Genomic DNA, 21,558 nt, shown 5'->3' with positions numbered 1-21,558 from the left:
GACTTCGCTTTCTTAATTGAGGAAGTGCATTTATTTCTCATTTGCCTGAGAAGCTGACAGTCAGATATCGAGTCAGTTTTTCTAGCCCAGGCCTGATTTCTCATTATAATGAAGTCAGAAAGCTTTGAAGAGAACAAAGGATTTCTTCCTTTTTTTAACTCCAAGGCATTTAAAGGGGGCATGTCTATCCGCCAGAGAGACAAAGATAAATGACAAGAATTCCAAGGTTAATTCAGGGTCAGGTATGCAACTGACAAAGGAAAGCTCAGAGCAATACTCTACCATTGGGGAAAGACAATTTTCATATGTATTTTCATAATTACACGAGGATCCGTATTTTTCTGCTTTGTATCTCTAATACAGGCAATAGGAGAGTGATCGTTAATTGCATTAGCAAAGACACCATTTGACAAGTACTTGTGCAGTTTCTCAGAATAAGATCACAGGGTTTTTTTCTGGATCAAAAAGGGGTTTAGGCAATGGCCATGATTGGGCCATCGGCATGGCTAAATTGTAGAGAATTTTTGTTGTTGCATTTTAAAGCCTTATTTCCTGCAATTATACAAATTTCTCCATGGAGCTGAGAGAAACTTTTGCAGTTTTAAAGCAAATTTCCTATTATTCTATACATTTTGCCATGGAGCTGAGAGAAAATGTTAAACTTTTTCTATGACATTTTGCCATGGCTAATGCTGCATTATTTTGCGCAAACATAATAACAAAAGCCATACTGCTAAATTCACTGTTTTGGGAATTTCAATTCTCCCTGACCGTTTTATTTTGATGATTGTTAATTCTCAAAGATTATATTATATACAGTTGAAGTTTACATACACTTATGTTGGAGTCATTAAAACTCGTTTTTCAACCACACTAACTATAGTTTGTTTTGGCAAGTCGGTTAGGACACCTACTTTGTGCATGACACAAGTAATGTTTACAGACAGATTATTTCACTGTATCTCAATTCCAGTGGGTCAGAAGTTAACATACACTAAGTTGACTGTGCCTTTCAACAGCTTGGAAAATTCCAGAAAATGATGCCATGGCTTTAGAAGATTCTGATAGTTGACATCATTTGAGTCAATTGGAGGTGTACCTGTGGATGTATTTCAAGGCCTACCTTCAAACTCAGTGCCTCTTTGCTTGACATGTGAAGATGCTGGAGGAAACATGTACAAAAATATCTATATCCACAGTAAAACGAGTCCTATATCGAAATAACCTGAAAGTCCACTCAGCAAGGAAGAAGCCACTGCTCAAAAACCGCCATAAAAAGCCAGACTACGGTTTGCAACTGCACATGGGGACAAAGATCGTACGTTTTGGAGAAATGTCCTCTGGTCTGATGAAACAAATATAGAACTGTTTGGCAATAATGACCATCGTTATGTTTGGAGGAAAGGGGGGAGATGCCTGCAAGCTGAAGAACAGCATCCTAACCGTGAAGCACGGGGGTGGCAGCATTATGTTGTGGAGGTGCTTTGCTGCAGGAGGGACTGGTGCACTGAGCAAGGAGGCCTACAAACCTGGCTCAGTTACACCAGCTCTGTGAGGAGGAATGGGCCAAAATTCACCCGACTTATTGTGGGAAGCTTGTGGAAGGCTATCTGAAACCAAGTTAAACAATTTAAAGGCAATGCTACCAAATACTAATTGAGTGTATGTAAACTTCTGAACCACTGAGAATGTGATGAAAAAAATAGGTTGAAATAAATCACTCTACTATTATTCTGACATTACACATTCTTAAAATAAAGTGGTGATCCTAACTGACCTAAGACAGGGAATTTTTATTAGGATTAAATGTCAGGAATTTTGAAAAACTGAGTTCAAATGTATTTGGCAAAGGTGTACGTAAAAACTTCCAACTTCAACTGTACTTTATATCTGGTTTTAAGTCGTTTAAGTTTACACTGAAAGCGTTTTTCCATCCCAAAATTATATACATATATTTTTTACACATTTTTAGGGAACCTGAAAAAATGCTTAGCTGACCAACTCCAAAGAATTACAATGGCAGAAAAATACCTGGATCAAGGAGTGAGGAATTTGATAGGTGTCTTACATTAAAGATGCATTCTTAAACTTTTGTATCATTTCAGCCAGGAGTTTTGAAAGTGGTGCTCACGAGTAAAAGGTGGTCCCCGTTTTTTGTGTACTATGTCCTCCAATTGTGTACTACGTCATCCTTTTCATGTGACATGTTACACATTTAGCAATTTGTATAAAATCATATGAATTTTGCAATTTGTGCAAAAATCCAGGTGGGTTTGGAAATTGGTTGAGTCAGGTTAAAGTCAAGACAAATATTCTGTGTTGATTTCACATATATAGCCACCCCTTCCCCTTTTTTCCATCTATCACACCTGAAAATGTTGTAATCAGTTATTTCAAGGTCCTTATCCATAATCTAACAACTGAGCCAGGTCTCTGTGAGAACCAGAATATCAGGGCTCGTGTCACGCACCCAGACATCAAGAAGGTCCATATTTAACATCAAAGATGTCTGTCTGTTGAGATGAGTCTCAATTATGCCACATGGTCTGTGTGAACCCAGCTTTAAAGAACCATTGACACTAAGTGGACCGAAGATTGAAAAGAGAACTTCATTAGTTTATTGTACCACAGAGGAATATCTTTTTAAAATGTTGCAGAAGCATGACTTGCAGAAACCACTCATTCACAGTGCCCACTCAGCACAGGGGCTATCCCAGCTAATGTGGACCATCTTAACTCCAACCATAGAACTCCTATAGAGCTCATCTCTCCACGTCACCCAGAGTGCTATCAGCGTTTTTAATCCTTCATTTTTCTGTTTTAACAGAAGAGGCATACTGAGCTTTTCCCACACAAGAGAGTGGGTTGGAGGTTATTCTGGAAGAGTTTTGCAATATGGTATTTTAGTCACAGTATATGTAATCAGGATACCAGTTCTCTTTCATCATTTCTTCATAATCCCATGTGGCACTCAAGGACATTCAGAGACTTGTCTCGAAGCCACTCCTGCGTTGTCTTCACTATGTGCTTAGGGACGTTGTCCTGTTGGAAGGTGAACCTTCGCCCCAGTCTGAGGTCCTGAGTGCTCTGGAGCAGATATTCATCAAGGATCTCTCTGTACTTCGCTCCATTCATCTTTCCCTCAATCCTGACTAGTCTCCCATTCCCTGCAACTGAAAAACATCCCCACAGCATGTTGCTGCCACCACCATGCTTCACCGTAGGGATGGTGCCAGGTTTCCTCCAGATGTGACGTTTGGCATTCAGGCCAGTGTTTTCAATCTTGGTTTCATCAGACCAGAGAATCTTGTTTCTCATGGTCAGAGTCCTTAAGGTGCCTTTTGGCAAACTCCAAGCAGGCGGTCATGTACCTTTTACTGAGGAGTGGCTTCCGTCTTGCCACTCTACCATAAAGGCTTGATTGGTGGAGTGCTGCAGAGATGGTTGTTCTTCTGGAAGGTTCTCTCATCTCCACAGAGGAACTCTGGAGCTCTGTCAGAGTGACCATCGGGTTCTTGGTCACCTCCCTGACCAAGGCCCTTCTCCCCCGGTCCAAAATCCCATTTAAGAATGGAGGCCACTGTGTTCTTGGGGACCTTCAATGCTGCACAGATCTGGTACCCTTCCCCAGATCGGTGCCTGGGCACAATCCTGTCTCGGAGCTCTAAGGACGATTCCTTCGACCTCATGGCTTGGTTTTGCACTGTCAACTATGGAACATTATATAGACAGGTGTGTGTGCCTTTCCAAATCATGTCAAATCAATTGAATTCACCACACGTGGACTCCAATCAAGTTGTAGAAACATGACAAGGATAATCAATGGCAACAGGATGCACCGGAGCTCAATTTCAAGTCTCATAGCAAAGGGTCTGAATACTTATGTAAATAAGGTATTTCTGTTTTGAAGGTTTTACAAATTTGCAAACATTTCTAAAAAACTGTTTTTGCTTTGTCATTATGGGTTATTGTGTGTAGATTGATGAGAAATTTTTTATTTATTAAATTTTAGAATAAGCCTGTAAAGTAACAAAATGTGAAAAAAGGGAAGAGGTCGGAATACTTTCATAATTCACTGTATGTGAAAATGGTGCGTTTTTGTTTTGTAGTAAAAAAGATAGAGGAAGATAAGCGTTTCCAATGACATCAGTGTGCATCATGTGATTATGACTAATTGTGAGTAGGCCTTTCCTGGTTGATGTGCCATTTTCACATATATTGATGTTGGTGTGGTGCTGTAGATGATGAATATGTAGTTGAAAAATGGTGAAATGTCCCTTTATTAAGGGTACTCACTTTGTTGGTCTCCCCACAGACTCCAGTTACCTACAAAGAAACAGAAGGTTTTGAGAAGGATTCTGTCTTAATTATGAAACATTAGGAATATGATTGTCACACCCTGACCTGTTTCACCTGTCTTTGTGATTGTCTCCACCCATCTGTTTTCCTCATTAGTTCCTGGGTACTTATTCCTGTGTTCCCTGCTTGTCTGTTTGTCAAGTCAACCAGCGTGGTTTTTTCTGTTCTCCTGCTTTTTCCTTCTCTCTGTTTTGCTAGTCCTCCCGGTTGTGACCCTTGCCTGTCTGGACTCTGAACCCGCCACCCTGAATATTCTGCCTGCCCTGACCTTGAGCCTGCCTGCCACTCTGTACCTCCTGGACTCTGACCTGGTTTTGATATTTTGCCTGTCCACAACCCCTCTCTTGCCTACCCCTTGGATTATAATAAATATCAGAGACTCAAACCATCTGCCTCCCGTGTCTGATTCTGGGTCTCGCCTTGTGCCCTTATAATGATAATTTCATGGCTTTCAGAACACTTTAATTTTTAATTTATCCGTTATTTTACCAGGTAAGTTGACTGAGAACACGTTCTCATTTACAGCAACAACCTGGGGAATAGTTACAGGGGAGAGAAGGGGGATGAATGAGCCAACTGTAAACTGGAGATTCTTAGGTGACTGTGATGTTTTGAGGGCCAGATTGGGAATTTAGCCAGGACACCAGGGTTAACACCTCTACTCTTATAATAAGTGCCATGGGATCTTTAATGACCTCAGAGAGTCAGGACACCCATTTAACGTCCCATCCAAAAGACAGCACCCTACACAGGGCAGTGTCCCCAATAACTGCCCTTGGGTATTGGGATATTTTTTAGACCAGAGGAAAGAGTGCCTCCTACTGGCCCTCCAACACCACTACCAGCAGCATCTGGTATCCCATCCAGGGACTGACCAGGACCAACCCTGCTTAGCTTCAGAAGTAAACCAGCAGTGGTATGCAGGGTGGTATGCTGCTGGCTTAATTGAACCGTTTACACCAGAGGTCCCCAATTACATTCAGCTGTGGGCTTTTCCTTCAGCAGATGGTCGGGGGGCCGGAACATTGTTATAAATCATTTATACACTGCAAATTGACAGCAAGAATCACAAACATATATAGTATTTGACAAAAACAGAATAATTTCTAACCTTGATTTCATTGGTATACGATCACATACGCAACTGTATTTATGCGTGGGAATACTTGGGAACAGATTGCCTAAATTAAAATCAATTTGAGCTTTTCTTGGTGAACAAATTGTAGGTGAACAAATTACAGGCCACCTATTGGGGATGGCTGGTTTACACTGTCTTACTACTGTTATTGTATGGTGTGCTGCAAGGGAACGTTTGGCTAATGCATTGTTATGGAATATTTTGATGCCAACATGGAGGCTAGTTTGCTGAGCTCTGTGTGTGTGCGCAGCGTAGGAAGACTCAGTGGGGCTTGTCTGTCCAAGACGAGTCATGGGCAGACAAGCAGAGCCATAGCCCCCCCCCCCCCCCCCCCCCCGAGAGCTGTGTCACCACGCCCAGTAGACTATGACACCATCAGAAACTCTGCATCCAGTGCCTCTGTATAACTAATACTCATATTGACGTTTCACTTGATCAATGTGGATACACACACAGACATGCAAACAAACACACAACACACACACAAAAACACACTAGTGCAATCCAAATACCTCGCACTGAACTGACAGGGTGACATTGAATAGTTGACTCTCCTTGGTTAATCGCTAACCCCTGTCTATCAGACAAGCCCAGTGATTGGTGGATTACTCACAGCACTGTGTCCCTGGAACAGGAAGTGGTTGCTCCTGGTCTTCTTGGTATGAGTACTGGTTAGTAATCTGAAATACATACACACAGAAGTCTCTAACCACATGTACTCCTCTCACACCTCATTCCAAATCTTCAAGCCATTTGTCCCACCTGCCTGTATCCCCCTCTGTCATTTTAAATCTGTCTCAATAAAGGGAAAACACATAGAGTGGGAAAACTCAGTCTACTGTATAATAGAGGGTGATCCATAAATGTGTGCGACAACAGCTTACATCCTGATCTCTCATGGCGTTGAGTTGCTCCAGTTTTTTGGCCCAATAGCGCGCCTCCTCCTCAGGGATATCTGAAAACAGGAGCCCCACCATTTAAAAAAAAGTAGAAATCACACAGCTGACCAGCACATACACACACACAGGCTTGTACCCTCGCGACACGCATCTGTAATGCCGCTAAGATGTATATCAGCTGTATATCAACACACACACACACGCACACGCACACACACACACACACACACACACACACACACACACACACACACACACACACACACACACACACACACACACACACACACAGCTAGCAGTTACCATTAAGCTTTCACTTGGATAGGTGTTGGTGGTTAGCCTATCACACCCATTCCCCTCAAAACTATTCTTGCCAAAGACATTGAGTGTGACTTTTCAGCCAGAACCCCACTTGACTGGTGCTCAGTCAGACAGACAGACAGGGTTAGTTTACCAGTATTGACCAGGGGATGGGAGGCAGAGTAAAATGACACCTAATCAATGCTTGGAGACCACAGCCTGAAGTTAAGGACACAAGCAGCCAGTCTAGCGACACAGATAAGTGTGTTTGTATGGGGACACATGGAATCTAATAAAACTGGTTAAGGGCGAGTTTCCCCCCAAAATTAAGTACATCTTTTGATTATTGTTCATTCATAGCCTACAAGTGGGCTTTAGTGCTGAAAATAATCTTTATGTTTTTGGGGAAACTGACCCTAACCCAGTTAAAGATCAGAATATCAGAATACCAGTTCAGGTGTGATTATGTTTACTGTAAGATGCTTCTGTGGCATGACTGTGAATGTGGAAATTACTGTATTTCAAGACGTTTTTGGGGTATAAATGGGGGTCAATTAAGTATATTCATTACTAAATTCATTAAATTGTTCGTCTGTCCATTTATTCATTAATTTCTTTGTTAATGTGTCCATCCATCCATCAGTCTGTTCGTTAGTTTGTTAATTCTTTCATTGGTTCCCTCTCTTACTCACCCAGAGGCAGTTCGAAGCGTGTGTCCAGCAGCACCTGGTGTAAGGTGGGGTCTTTGGTTCCACAGATATCGTTGTCCGCCATGATGGCCTGGGAGTCCAGGGTCAGCCAGTCCCCCGGACTCTCCTACACAGAAATAGAATGCATAGACCTGATATACCATTCATTATCATTGTTCGTTTGTTATTTAGATCCCAATTGTTGTACTGCATACAAAAACATTACTCAAGTCCCAGATCTGTTCGTGCAGTCTTACCAACTCTTCTACGGCCATTGTCACAAAGAGTTCGTAAAACAGCACAAACAGATCTGGGAACATGTCTGTCCCTGGAGCTTTCTGTGGGGACTCATTCAGTGAGTCATTCTGATTTTTCATTCCACTAATTCTAATTCCATGGCTGGTATACTTCATTATCCCAAGGAGTTGCTTTGCCCTGGCTTAGGGAGACATGCTCACATAGTAGCTTACTGAATAGTATGCTAGTATGAGTATTGGGGGGGTGTAGTGTACCACGTTTGATTGGCGGATGCTGTGCAGGGGGATCCATACAGTTCCCACCATGGTGTCCCATATTAACCCTTTATTCCACACCTCCACCGTCAGCCCCAGGTCCAGCCTGTTGATCTCACTAGAGAGAGAGAGAGAGAGAGAGAGACAGAACAAAAGGAAATGAAAGAGAGAAAAGACAGTACAGAGGAGAGAGTACAAAGGAGGAAAGACAGCAGGAGAGAGAATGGGGAGGAGAGAGAAACGCTTGTGTGTGTGTCAGGAGGACAGGAATAAACTGAGTGGAAGAAGAGAGGGAGGGGAAGAGGGGTGAAGGACGGGATGAGGAGAAACTAGATTGAACAGAGGCATAAACGGCCCAGAGTTGGACATCAAAATGTGCTGTGTGATTGTAAAGATGAATCTCACACACATGCACACGCACACACAGCTTTGTTAATACACCCCAGACCTGGCCCCGGGATAAAGTGACTAAGGGGGCAATTGAAATCGGTGAGGGGGCACAATTTTGGAGGGGGGTTCTTGCATTGAAATATATATTAAATTCTTCTTATATCACACTATACCACAATAAACAAAGTTCAAATGCAGAGACCCCCGAAACCATTAATTGAGTGCTTTTGAAGTGGCAGGTTGGTGCGAAATCTGTAGCCTAGTTCCGCTGCGCTGTATCAGTCAATGGACAGCGCCCTACACACTAAACAAGGCCGTTCTGGCGATGAATGTAGGCTTAAAGATAGATAGGTTAATTCACCTATTATAAACAGCCTATGTGAATGCAGCTCCCTTCCCAAAATAATGCTAACTAAATGCTGAAAGTAGTAGTCTAGTTATTAATGCATGCAAAAACAAATACTGGATAGCAGCTTGCCTTAGAATACCGACAACTGCGACTGCGAGTGAATGAATGCTAACAGAACAAAACAGAGGTACCACGTAGTAGTCCTAGTAAACTAAATATCAGCTGGATAAAGGCATGACACAATCTATATTTGAGCTAGTTACATTAACAGCAAACAAACGCAGTAAACAAAAGACAAATGGATATCCAAATAACCAAAACATAGCCTACAGCGAGATGCAGCCATGCACAGCCGTCTTGCCAAACAAATAGGCCTAAAAGGCCCACTTCAAACATGGAAAACCAAGCCGCTAATGAACACAGCAACAGAGGGTCAAATTCGACCCATGTAATCAATTAAGCAATGCCAGCCTACCATAAACACCTTTCCAAAACATACAGTTCCATCTACAACCATGAAAACCATTGTGGAATGTATCCATTTCTATGATGAAACATACCTATATGTATTTATACCCATGGGCGTCATTTCGGTTCTTGTATTGGAATTATATTGAATTATGCTTATACAGTATCCCGCTATACCACAAGAAACATAAAAGTTCAAATGCCAACACCATTGAGTGCTTTTGACCAAGTAACAGGTTGGCACGAAATCTCCTCTGCACTCTATCAGCACCATGTACAGCACCCTACACATTAAAGCAAGTCCGTTGAAAACCTATGCTGGCTAAGAAAGTACATTTTGCCATTCCATACCCTTCATTCTTTTTTTGAAATGATGCCAATGGCTATACCACCAAGATTCTGATTAAAACCAACCAGCTAGATTGTTTCTTACCTTCTCAGAAGAGTTGCAGCCTCCTTGATGCTCTGAGGAACTTCCTGAGTAATCAATCATTCCCTTCTCCCTTCGAAATCGTCTTGTAAGGTCCACCTCAAATAGCAATTGGATTAGTTGAGATGGCATGCTTCTTCTGTGCTGACGGAACACGTTTGTGAAAGTGGAAAATGAGTTTATGCATGTAGCTGTGGACGCCCCACTCATGAGCCCTACGATCTCATGTTGAATATCGTGTGACGTGTACATGGCATTGTGGGGTAATGGTGCTAAACACCTTGGCAAGTACCTTGTCTTTTCGGAGAGTATAATCCATTATAGACAGAAAAAGCCCACTGCCCCCCCCGTCGACTCTATCGAGTCCAATATCCCCGTCAGTGGTTACTGGTTTGAAACAAGGAACTCAATGATGTCCACAACTGCCAACAAACACATGTGATTTCTGTGTTAAAGTGTTAAAGTGTTAAAACTTATGTTACCATAGCACTTCGAACTGTTTTTTCCCCACAGTGCAGTGCATTTCAAATGCTCTGTGCTTGATGTGTGCCTACCGAATCCTTTGGTACGATCAATAACATGCTTCAAGTTAGAATACCCAGCTTGGGTGAAGGCCTTGTCTGCGTTAGCATTGGACCCAACACAGAACTTTCTACATGGGGGGGGGGGGGGGGAAATGACAGATCTGCAGTAATAGAGTATTCCAGCCACTCTCTTCCTACGAACCAGTTGCTATTAAATTAAAGTTTTTGGACAGAAAACCTGCAGCTAGGGTATGATTCTATGCTAACCTGGGCAGGGTCCTCTGTTCCAAGATCGCCAGCAACAGTCGGAGTGTGATGGGTTGTGGAGCCTTTATCCGAGCGGCGCTTGTGGAAGGGTGGGTCGGCTCTGCACACGGTGCTAGCTGGACCTCAGCAGTTTGATGCTGCTGCTGCTCATCGCTCTCCATTTCTGATATCCATCATGGCAGTGGCAGATTTGCTGGTTCAAATTAGCTAAATAGGCTAAGGCTAATAACACTAACTCTTTTTACAGCTAGCTAAGAAGCTAAACTCTGGAGTGGTGGGGCAGTTGATAGACGCAGCTTCAAAGGTAAACTTGACCCCACTCATAAATCATAAATATTACAGGCAAAGGCGTATCACATTATTTTCTTAGCCTACCACAGATGAGTGTTTCCCCCCCGCTTTTTAAGGAAACCCAAAGGAGTCATACCTAACAACCTCAGTGGCTTACCATAGTCCCCCTACACACACACCACGGTGCGCTCTGTCCATTGTACTAACACAGCGCAGCGGATACAGATTTTGCGCTAATCTTTTACTCAATCATTTGAACTTTTTGGCAAATGTTATAATAGGGACACAAAACAAAAACTGAGCCCCTTTTTTCCCCCTCGTGCTTTTGCCCCCTCGTGGAGCCGGGCCAGACACAGACAGACACACCTGGTACACCGCTTTGTTCACACCAATTACTTATGGGTCTGATGGTAACAAAAATCAAACATGTCTCTATACGAGAGAGCCTGGGAGGAATCTAACAAACAGCCTTTACAAGACAACAGGGAGTTATTAAACAGAGAAATATGGGGGGGGGGGGGGGGGGACAAGAAAGTGAGCGAGAACAAGAGAGGAGAGCAGGGAACGGGAGACAAAGCATGAAAGTGTGTGTAACTGTACGTGTGTGTGTATGTAAGAGAGAGAAGTGCCATCTAGAGAGTAAAGGGAGGGAGGTGGAGATTGTATTCAGCGCCTGGAGGGAAAGAGTGGGAACTTTAATTTAAAAAAAGAGTTTGGCGGGATTTCCAGTCTGGGTAGTGACTTTTAAGTGCCATTTTCATTAGTGTCTGTGACTGAGGGTAGGGACTGGGAGCCATTACAAAGGGATGAGTCTTACATAACACTTTCTGTGGTGCAACCACACCACAACGGACGCTAATCTGCAGCCAGCCAGCCAGCCTGCCTGCTGCCGCATGCTACACGTTTCGTAACCCACCAGCGAGCACAATACACACCAGTCAAACTAACACACTTACTGGCACACTACACACCAGACAAACTACTACTCATTGGTAGTGATGGTGGGGGGAAATGTGTATACGGTTGCATATCGCAATATTATTTTGGGCCGATATTATATCGATATTAGACTCCAAGTATCGATTTGTAAAATATTAGCTACTGTAGACAGCGTAAGTCGGCGCTAATTGGCTGTACATGCGCGAAAAGTCCAATATTTTTCATCCTATAGCTTGTTCTCCATCATAATTTTTAAATAGTGAGCCATTTTATTTAACCTGACTAATCAAAAACCATTTTCTCATGCTCTCACTTGTCTCTCTGCAGCAGACATATAGTCAGCAATATGTTTGGAACATCAAATCGCAACATCAATACTTAATACATATAGAATTCAGAGAATCGCAAGAACCGTAACACATATCGTATCAGCACCTAAGTACCGTGATAATATCGTATCAGCACCTAAGTACCGTGATAATATCGTATCAGCACCTAAGTACCGTGATAATATCGTATCAGCACCTAAGTACCGTGATAATATCGTATCAGCACCTAAGTACCGTGATAATATCGTATCAGCACCTAAGTACCGTGATAATATCGTATCATATCGAGAGTTCCCTGGCAATTCCCAGCCCTACTCACTGGCACACTTCACATTAGTCAAACTAATGTAGTACACCTTTACTTGCATAATACACACCAGTAGAGCTAGTATACACTCATTAGCCGACTACACACCAGTCAAACTAATGTAATACACCTTTACTTGCATAATACACACCAGTCAAGCTAGTATACACTCATTAGCCAACTACACACCAGTCAAACTAATGTAGTACACCTTTACTTGCATAATACACACCAGTCAAGCTAGTATACACTCATTAGCCAACTACACACCAGTCAAACTAGTGCAGACCCTCTGGCTAGTGCACTCCACACCGTCCACACTCGCTGACTAGTTCACTCCACACCATCCACACTCACTGACTAGTTCACTCCACACCATCCACACTTGCTGACTAGTTCACTACACACCATCCATACTCGCTGACTAGTTCACTCCACACCATCCATACTCGCTGACTAGTTCACTACACACCATCCACAAACGCTGACTAGTTCACTCCACACCGTCCATACTCGCTGACTAGTTCACTCCACACCATCCATACTCGCTGACTAGTTCACTCCACACCATCCACACTCGCTGACTAGTTCACTCCACACCGTCCACACTCGCTGACTAGTTCATTCCACACCATCCACACTCACTGACTAGTTCACTCCACACCATCCACACTCGCTGACTAGTTCATTCCACACCATCCACACTCACTGACTAGTTCACTCCACACCATCCACACTCGCTGACTAGTTCACTCCACACCATCCACACTCGCTGACTAGTTCACTCCACACCGTCCATACTCGCTGACTAGTTCACTCCACACCATCCACACTCGCTGACTAGTTCACTCCACACCATCCATACTCGCTGACTAGTTCACTCCACACCGTCCATACTCGCTGACTAGTTCACTCCACACCATCCATACTCGCTGACTAGTTCACTCCACACCGTCCACACTCGCTGACTAGTTCACTCCACACCATCCATACTCGCTGACTAGTTCACTCCACACCGTCCATACTCGCTGACTAGTTCACTACACACCATCCACACTCGCTGACTAGTTCACTCCACACCATCCATACTCGCTGACTAGTTCACTCCACACCATCCATACTCGCTGACTAGTTTACTACACACCATCCACACTCGCTGACTAGTTCACTCCACACCATCCACACTCGCTGACTATTACACTACACACCATCCACACTCACTGACTAGTTCACTCCACACCATCCATACTCGCTGACTAGCACACTGGCTGTTACTAAGTGCCCCGTTCAAGTCTGAAAATGGAAACGTCCCCAAAGAGAAGGTAATATGAAAGAAGAGGAAGAGAAAGACGAGCGAAGATGAGGGAACAGTAGGAGAAGAAAGTAAAAGGAAGTAAGTAAGAGATCAAGGTGCACTTTGGTAGGAAGAGGACAAGGGGGAGTGGAGAGAGAGGGGCTGGGAGGAAGCCAATGTGGAGAGGGAGTGAGTGATAGAGGCACCAAGGGAGAAAGGATGGATGAGGGAGCAGTAGAAGGGAAAAGGAGATAGATGGAGGATAAAGAGAGATGGAGATGAAAGAGGAAATGTAATCAGAGGGGTGATGGAGTGACAAAGAAAATGAGAGACAGATGGAGAGAATGGTGACGAGACGGTGATGGAGTGATAGAGAAGGAGAGGACTCACAACATGAAGTCCTGCTCCCAACTGGGCAGGCTGCCTCGGACAGCGATGGTGGTGCTCTTCACATTCTGCACCTTCAGGGTCAAGTACGTGTTGAACTTCTCTGTGAGGAGGAGAGAGAGAGAGAGAAAGAACTGAAATTCTATGTGAGAGAGAAAGAAAAAAAACAAAGTTACTTTCACAACCCCGGTTCTCTGATAATGAGTGAAATGTACAGTTCCAGTCAAAAGCTTTAACCCACCTACTCATTTTCTAAATGTTGTACTATTTTCTAAATTGTATAATAATAGTAAAGACATCAAAACTATGAAATTACACATGGAATCATGTAGTATCCAAAAATATATTATATTTTATATTAATATTTGAGACTCTTCAAAGTAGCCACCCTTTGCCTTGATGACAGCTTTGCATACTATTGGAATTATCTCAACCAGCTTCATGAGGTAGTCACCTGGAATACATTTCAATTAACAGGTGTGCCTTGTTAAAACTTAATTTGTGGAATTTCTTTCCTTCTTAATGCGTTTGAACCAATTAGTTGTGTTGAGACAAGGTAGGGGTGGTATACAGAAGATAGCCCTATTTGGTAAAAGACCAAGTCCATATAATGGCAAGAATAGCTCAAATAAGCAAAGCGAAATGACAGTCCATAATTACTTTTAGACATGAAGGTCAGTCAATCCAGAACATTTCAAGAACTTTTACAGTTTCTTCAAGTGCAGTCGCAAAAACCATCAAGCGCTGTGATGAAACTGGCTCTCATGAGGAATGCCACAGGAAAGGACCCAGACTTACCTCTGATGCAGAGGATACATTCATTAGAGAGTTACCAGCCTCAGAAATTGCATACCAAATAAATGCTTCATAGTTCAAGTAACAGACACATATCAACATCAACTGTTCAGAGGAGACTGCGTGAATCAGGCCTTCATGGTGGAATTGCTGCAAAGAAACCACTACTAAAAAGGAAAATATTTGCTTCGGCCAAGAAACACGAGCAATGGACATTAGTCTGGTGGAAATCTGTCCTTTGGTCTGATGAGTAAAAATTTGAGATTTTTGGTTCCAAACGCCGTGTCTTTGTGAGATGCAGAGTAGGTGGACAGATGATCTCTGCATGTGTGGTTCCCACCATGAAGCAAGGAGGAGGAGGTGTGATGGTGCTTTTCTGGTAACACTGTCTGTGATTTGTTTAGAATACCAGGCACACTCAACCAGCATGGCTACCACAGCATTCTGCAGCGATACGCCATCCCATCTGGTTTACGCTTAATGGGACTATAATTTCTTTTTTTAACAGTACAATGACCCAACACACCTCCAGGCTGTGTAATGGCTATTTGACCAAGAAGGAGGGTGATGGAGTGTTGCATCAGATGACCTGGCCTCCACAATCACCAACCTCAACCCAATTGAGATTGTTTCGGATGAGTTGGACCGCAGAGTGAAGGAAAAGCAGCCAACAAGTGCTCAGCATATGTGGGAACTCCTTCAAGACTGTTGGAAAAGCATTCCTCATGAAGCTTGTTGAGAGAATGCCAAGAGTGTGCAAAGCTGTCAAGGCAAATGATGGCTCCTTTGTAGAATCTCAAATATATTTGTTTAATGCTTTTTTGGTTACTACATGTGTTATTTCATCGTTTTGATTATTCTACAACGTAGAAAATTGTGAAAATAAAGAAAAAACTTTGAATGAGTCGGTGTGTCCAAACTTTTGACTGGTACTGTACCACATATGGGGATTCGCTCGTGGTTAATCACTACACGAAGAACCAATCACACAACCTCTGTCGGAGACAGACAGATTGAATGGCGAAAGAGGTGAGGCCTTTCCTCTTTGTAAGGCGTCACTTGCCAGCCCTCTGGTCATTCTCAAGCATGCCTCTATTCCTTGTGCTCTTGCGAGCAGGGAAATGCGGTGATACGTCGCACTCATATTATCAGAGAACCGGGCTAACAAAAGTAACCTTAAGTTCTCTTTCAAATAGTTTTTTTCCCGATGTATCACATATGGGGAAATGGCCAAGTCCCATATTGCAGACATGCTCTTCAAAGCCAGGGTTGTCCCAACAGCATCACCCATCAGAGGCTCCGACACTGAGGACACTATGCGCCAACGAAGGTGCAGTGAGGTCTAGTCTGTAAAACCTCAAATTTATGAGGAGTGGCCCAACATGCCGTCGCAAATCTCTTTGAACAGTGCCCGAGAGGTAGCCATACCTCTGGTGGAATGAGCCCACCCGGCCCTACAGGGACTGTAAACCATTGCTACTATAAGACAATATCCAATGGGATAGCCTTTGATGAGAGAGGGGTCTCCCCCTAGAAAATATTCATACCCCTTGACTTATTCCAAAAAAAGTTTGCCTCAATTCAAAATGTGTTAAAAAAAAATAATCTACACACTACTGAAGTGAAGACAAAAACCAAAATAAAACGCTGACAGGTGGTGGTACTTGGATATTTTTTGCGGGCATGATAATACTTTTTAAAAGTGGCAACATTTCAAGAATAAAGTGGCAATATTTCTATAATAAAGTCAAAATTACATTGTGAATAAGTGGCAACATTGAGAATAAAGTGGCAATATTTCGAGAATAAAGTGGCAATATTTCGGGAATAAAGTGGCAATATTTTGAGATTAAAGTAGAAATAATTTTTTTGAGAATAAAGTAAACATTGAGAACAAAGTCAGTTATATTTCAAGATTAAAGTAGTGGATTTGTTTAACTGCATGTCGCCCTAGCTCCCTGTTGCTGTCTGTGCCATTGACCGTTGACCTGGTGAAACTAGAATTTTGAATTGTCTTTCGTAACAAGGAAATACTTTCTCTTTTTTAGCACATAATATTATATGTAGCCCTATTAGGACAAGAAAAATGTACCACAGATTATTTTCAGAAGGAGAAACCACACAGACTCGGATGAGGTGTTTCATCCAAGTCTGTGTGGTTACATACAGTGCATTTGGAAAGTATTCAGACCCCTTGACTTTTTCCACATTTTGTTACGTTACAGCCTTATTCAAAAATGTATTAAAATAGTTTTCCCCCTCAATCTACAATACCCCATAATGACAACGCAAAAATAGGTTTATAGAAATTTGTGCAAATTTATAAAATAAAAAAACTGAAATGTCACATTTACATAAGTATTCAGACCCTTTACTCAGTACTTTGTTGAAGCAACTTTGGCACTGATTAGAGCCTCAAGTCTTCTTGGGTATGACGCTTACAAGGGGCAGCGTCGCTACACAGCTATTTTCAGGTCTCTCCAGAGATGTTCAATCGGGTTCAAGTCCGGGCTCTGGCTGGGCCACTCAAGGACATTCAGATACTTGTCCCGATTGCCACTCCTGTGCTGTCTTGGCTGTGTGCTTAGAGTCGTTGTCCTGTTGGAAGGTGAACCTTCACCCCAGTCTGAGGCCCTGAGAGCTCTGGAGCAGGTTTTCATCAAAGATCTCTGTACTTTGCTCCGTTCATCTTTCCCTCAAACCTGACTAGTGAGCTTCGTCACTTCCTGTTGTACGTGGAACGAGGAAGAGCTCGGTTTTGTTTGTTTGGAAAGTTTGTCGTTTAAAAGTATTTTGGAAAGTTCTTGGTAGCTACCTAGCTTCTTATGTTGGATCCCGCGACGCAGTTGGCATCAGTTGCTGGGACTGCTTGTATCTTTCCAGTGATCCTGCCGACCAAGGACGGTTCTGAGGAGCTATTTGGCGTCGCAGCTAGCCTAGCTGCTAGCTAGCTGGACATAAAGCTAGCGAGGTGTTCTTGAACGCAGACCGCAACGCAGTTAGCCATTGTGGCTGGGACCACGGATTGTCCCAGGTTTGTGGCTGTCTAGATCCCTGCTGTTTGTTGTTTTCAATTTTCCCCGTGACCTGCCCTGTCTGGAACTGCGAGGAGTAACAGGCTAAAATACGTTGCTAGCTACCATGACAAAGACCAAAGCCGGCGGGAGTACCGTTGAGGACAGTGCCAGGGGTGTCTCTATCACACGTGAAGGATCTTTTAAAAAGAGACCTATAAAGCAGTTGTTACACCAAGTGTTTTGTCCAAATACTTGTGGATTCTACTAATAAAAGAATGGACGACCTGACCAGAGAGGTCCAGGTCCTGAAGAACAGTTTGCAGTTCTCCCAGGGTCAGCTCGACGAGTTGAAACAGGAGAAGGGCAAGATGACAGCAATCTGTAAGTCACAGAGAGGACATCAGTTCTGTGTGTGAGAATCCATGATAACAATGACAGATAAATCAGACTTTCTCGAGGGACAATCAAGGCAAAACAACATGGTTGTGGACGGAATTGCAGAATCTCCACGAGACCTGGTTGGAGTCTGAGGACAAAGTGAGGGAAATGATCTCTGAGAAAACCCCCCACCAGCCCAGGTGATAGGCCCAGGCCAATAGTGGTCAAGTTCCTGAGGTTCAAGGACAAGGTAGCTGTTCTAGAAAGAGCCAAGAACTTGAGAGGAACGTACATCTTCCTCAACGAGGACTTTCCTGAAGCTGTGCTCCAGAAGAGGGAAAAACTGATCCCAGCCATGAAAGCTGCCAGAGCGCATGGGGACATTGCGTACATCCGCTACGACAGGCTCATTGTCCACCCTCCCTCCCAGAAGCCTGGAAGGGATGAGAGATCCAAACCTATGGGTTCGTAGCCTCAACCCCGCAGCACTACACACACCAATTGATTAATGGACTGCTGAATGTATATTTTTTTATCTTGCTTTGTCTTATCTTTTCAATATTATGTCTATCTCTGAAAAGCTACCCAGGAAATTAATAAAAATTTAATTAACAACAGACTTTCAGCATGCTTATAGAGAAGGGCACTCAACATGTACTGCACTGACACAAATGACTGATGATTAGTTTAAATAAATTGATAATAAGTAGATTGTGGGAGCTGTACTGTTAGATTTCAGTGCAGCCTTTGATATTATTCATTATTATGTTGAAAAAGCTTAAGCGCTATGGCTTTTCAACCTCTGCCATATTGTGGATTCAGAGCCATCTAATAGAAGTCATCGTTTTTTTTTTATTATAGTGTCTCTAAAGTCAAACATGTAAAGTGTGGTGTACCGCAGGGCAGCTCTCTAGGCCCTCTGCTCTTTTCTATTTTTACCAATGACCTGCCACTGGCATTAAACAAAGCATGTGTGTCCATGTATGCTGATGATTCAACCATACACGCATCAGTAACCACAGCTAATGAAGTCACTGAAACCCTTAACAAAGAGTTGCAGTCTGTTTTGGAATGGGTGGCCAGTAATAAACCGGTCCTGAACATCTCTAAAACTAAGAGCATTGTATTTGGTACAAATCATTCCTTAAGTGCTAGATCTCAGTTGAATCTGGTAATGAATGCTGTGGCTGTTGAACAAGTTGAGGAGACTACTGTCATGGTCAAAACATATAGATTCAATGGTTGCAAAGATGGGGAGAAGTCTAACCGTAATAAAGATATGCTCTGCTTTTTTGACACCACACTCCAAAAAGCAAGTTCTGCAGGCTCTAGTTTTGTCTAATCTTGATTATTGTTCAGTCGTCGTGTGGTCCAGTGCTGCAAGGAAAGACCTAGTTAAGCTGCAGCTGGCCCAGAACAGAGCGACACGTTTTGCTCTTAATTGTAATCAGAGGGCTGATATAAATACTATGCATGCCAGTCTCTCTTGGCTAAGAGTTGAGGAGAGACTGACTGCATCACTTATTTTTATAAGAAACATTCTTGTGTTGAAAATCCCAAATTGTTTGCATAGTCAACTTACACACAGCTCTGACACACACACTTATCCCACCAGATATGCCACCAGGGGTCTTTTCATAGTCCCCAAATCCAGAACAAATTCAAGAAAATGTACAGTATTATATAGAGCGCTTATTGCATGGAACTTCCTTCCATCTCATATTGCTCAAATAAACAGCAAACCTGGTTTCAAAAAACAGATAAAGCAACACCTCGTGGCACAACGCCTCTCCCCTGTTTGACCTAGATAGTTTGTGTGTATACATTGATATGTAGGCTACGTGTGCCTTTTTAAAAATGTATGTAGTTCTGTCCTTGAGCTGTTCTTGTCTAATGATGTTCTGCATAATGTCATTCTGTATTATGTTTCATGTTTTGTGTGGACCCCAGGAAGTGTAGCTGCTGCTTTTGCAACAGCTAATGGGGATCCTAATAAAATACCAAATACCAAAATACCTGCTGCTGAAAAACATCCCTACAGCATGATGCTGCCACCACCATGCTTCACCGTAGGGAGGGTGCCAGGTTTCCCCCAGACGGGACGCTTGGCATTCAGGCCAAAGAGTTCAATATTGGTTTCATCAGACCAGAGATCATCAAATGATGATCAATGGAAACAGCATGCACCCAAGCTCAATTTTGAGTCTTATAGCAAAGGGTCTGAATACTTATGTATCTGTTTTTATCTTTAATAAATTTGCAAACAATTCTAAAAACCTGTTTTTCTTTGTCATTATGGGGTATTGTGTGTAGATTGATGAGGACATTTATTTATTTAATCCATTATGGAATAAGGCTGTAACATAACAAAATGTGGAAAAAGTGAAGGGGTCTGAATACTTTCCGAATGCACTGTAGGTAGAGACAGGTGGATTGTGTGTTTATGCAGGCGTGTGTGTGTGTGTGTGGGGGGGGGGTCTAATACACTCGTTCAAACAGGCGTCACACACACATGGTATCCCCAAAATGTTTCCCTTGCTCCCCTTTTTCCCCTGTCTCTCTTGTTTCTAGTCCTCCTGGTTTCGACCCTTGCCTGTCCTGACTCCGAACCCACTTGCCTGACCACTCTGCCTGTTCCGTCTTCAAGCCTGCCTATCCCTTTATACTGTTTGGACTCGGAATTGGTTGCTGAACCCCTGCCTGGCCTGACCTCGAGACTGCCATTCGTCTGGTACTGTTTAAAGAACTACAGCCCAAAATTTTCTGAAATATACAGGGGCAACTACCGGCTTTTTTAAGTCTCAGGTTTTTTTCCAAATATATGTTTTTTTATTTTATTTCCAAGAGCATTTAATTTCTGGATTTGACTGTTTTCCTTTGACATGGCAGTTGTCTCACACCCTGACTTTTGAACTTCAGCTATGTATTTCAAAATTAAACATTTTAATAATTGTTACATATTTAATGTACCTGATAAGAAGAAAAAAAAATAGTCAAATATGTGCATAAGCACTAAATATATTATTTTCTACGGAATACAGTTTTCACAGTTTTGCATCATTACCATCACACTGAACAAAGTGATCCATTATAGTGCTTTTTCGACATTTTACACATCAAGTCACACAAGATCTGGGAAGTGACAGTGGAGAACAAGGATATGAGAAGTAGTAGTGATGGGGGAAATCAATACAGTTACATATTGGGATATTATTTGACAATCGCAATATTATATTAGACGATATTGAAAATATTATTTTACGCTAGTCGACTGTACCTGCACCAAAACTCCAGTATTTTTCCTTCATAGCTTGTTCTCTATCCCTTTTTAAAATTTTGAGCCAATTTGTTTTCAGCACTTCCATGATTGACCAAAACTCATTTTCTCATGCCGCTCTTGTCCCTCTGCAGCAGACATATGAGTAATATGTTTGGAACATAGAATCACAACAAAATCACAGTATCGAATCGACATATATATCGCATTCGCACCTAT

General features: G+C 42.6%; 1 protein-coding gene across 1 annotated transcript in view; it reads right to left on the bottom strand.

The window, feature by feature from the left end:
* The window catches only part of LOC129824339 (protein unc-13 homolog A-like), an 88,868-nt gene that overhangs the window by 45,122 nt on the left and 22,188 nt on the right, over positions 1 to 21,558 (bottom strand). The window contains 6 exon segments of the mRNA XM_055883916.1: positions 4,297 to 4,326; positions 6,111 to 6,177; positions 6,382 to 6,452; positions 7,389 to 7,512; positions 7,898 to 8,015; positions 13,876 to 13,975. Coding sequence (XP_055739891.1) covers positions 4,297 to 4,326; positions 6,111 to 6,177; positions 6,382 to 6,452; positions 7,389 to 7,512; positions 7,898 to 8,015; positions 13,876 to 13,975 — 510 coding nt within the window.

This window comes from Salvelinus fontinalis, chromosome 26 (genome assembly GCF_029448725.1).
Source record: "Salvelinus fontinalis isolate EN_2023a chromosome 26, ASM2944872v1, whole genome shotgun sequence".
Taxonomy (NCBI): Eukaryota; Metazoa; Chordata; class Actinopteri; order Salmoniformes; family Salmonidae; genus Salvelinus; species Salvelinus fontinalis.
The sequence above is the reverse complement of the archived record's forward strand: the minus strand, read 5'-3'. Positions and strand labels throughout refer to the sequence as shown.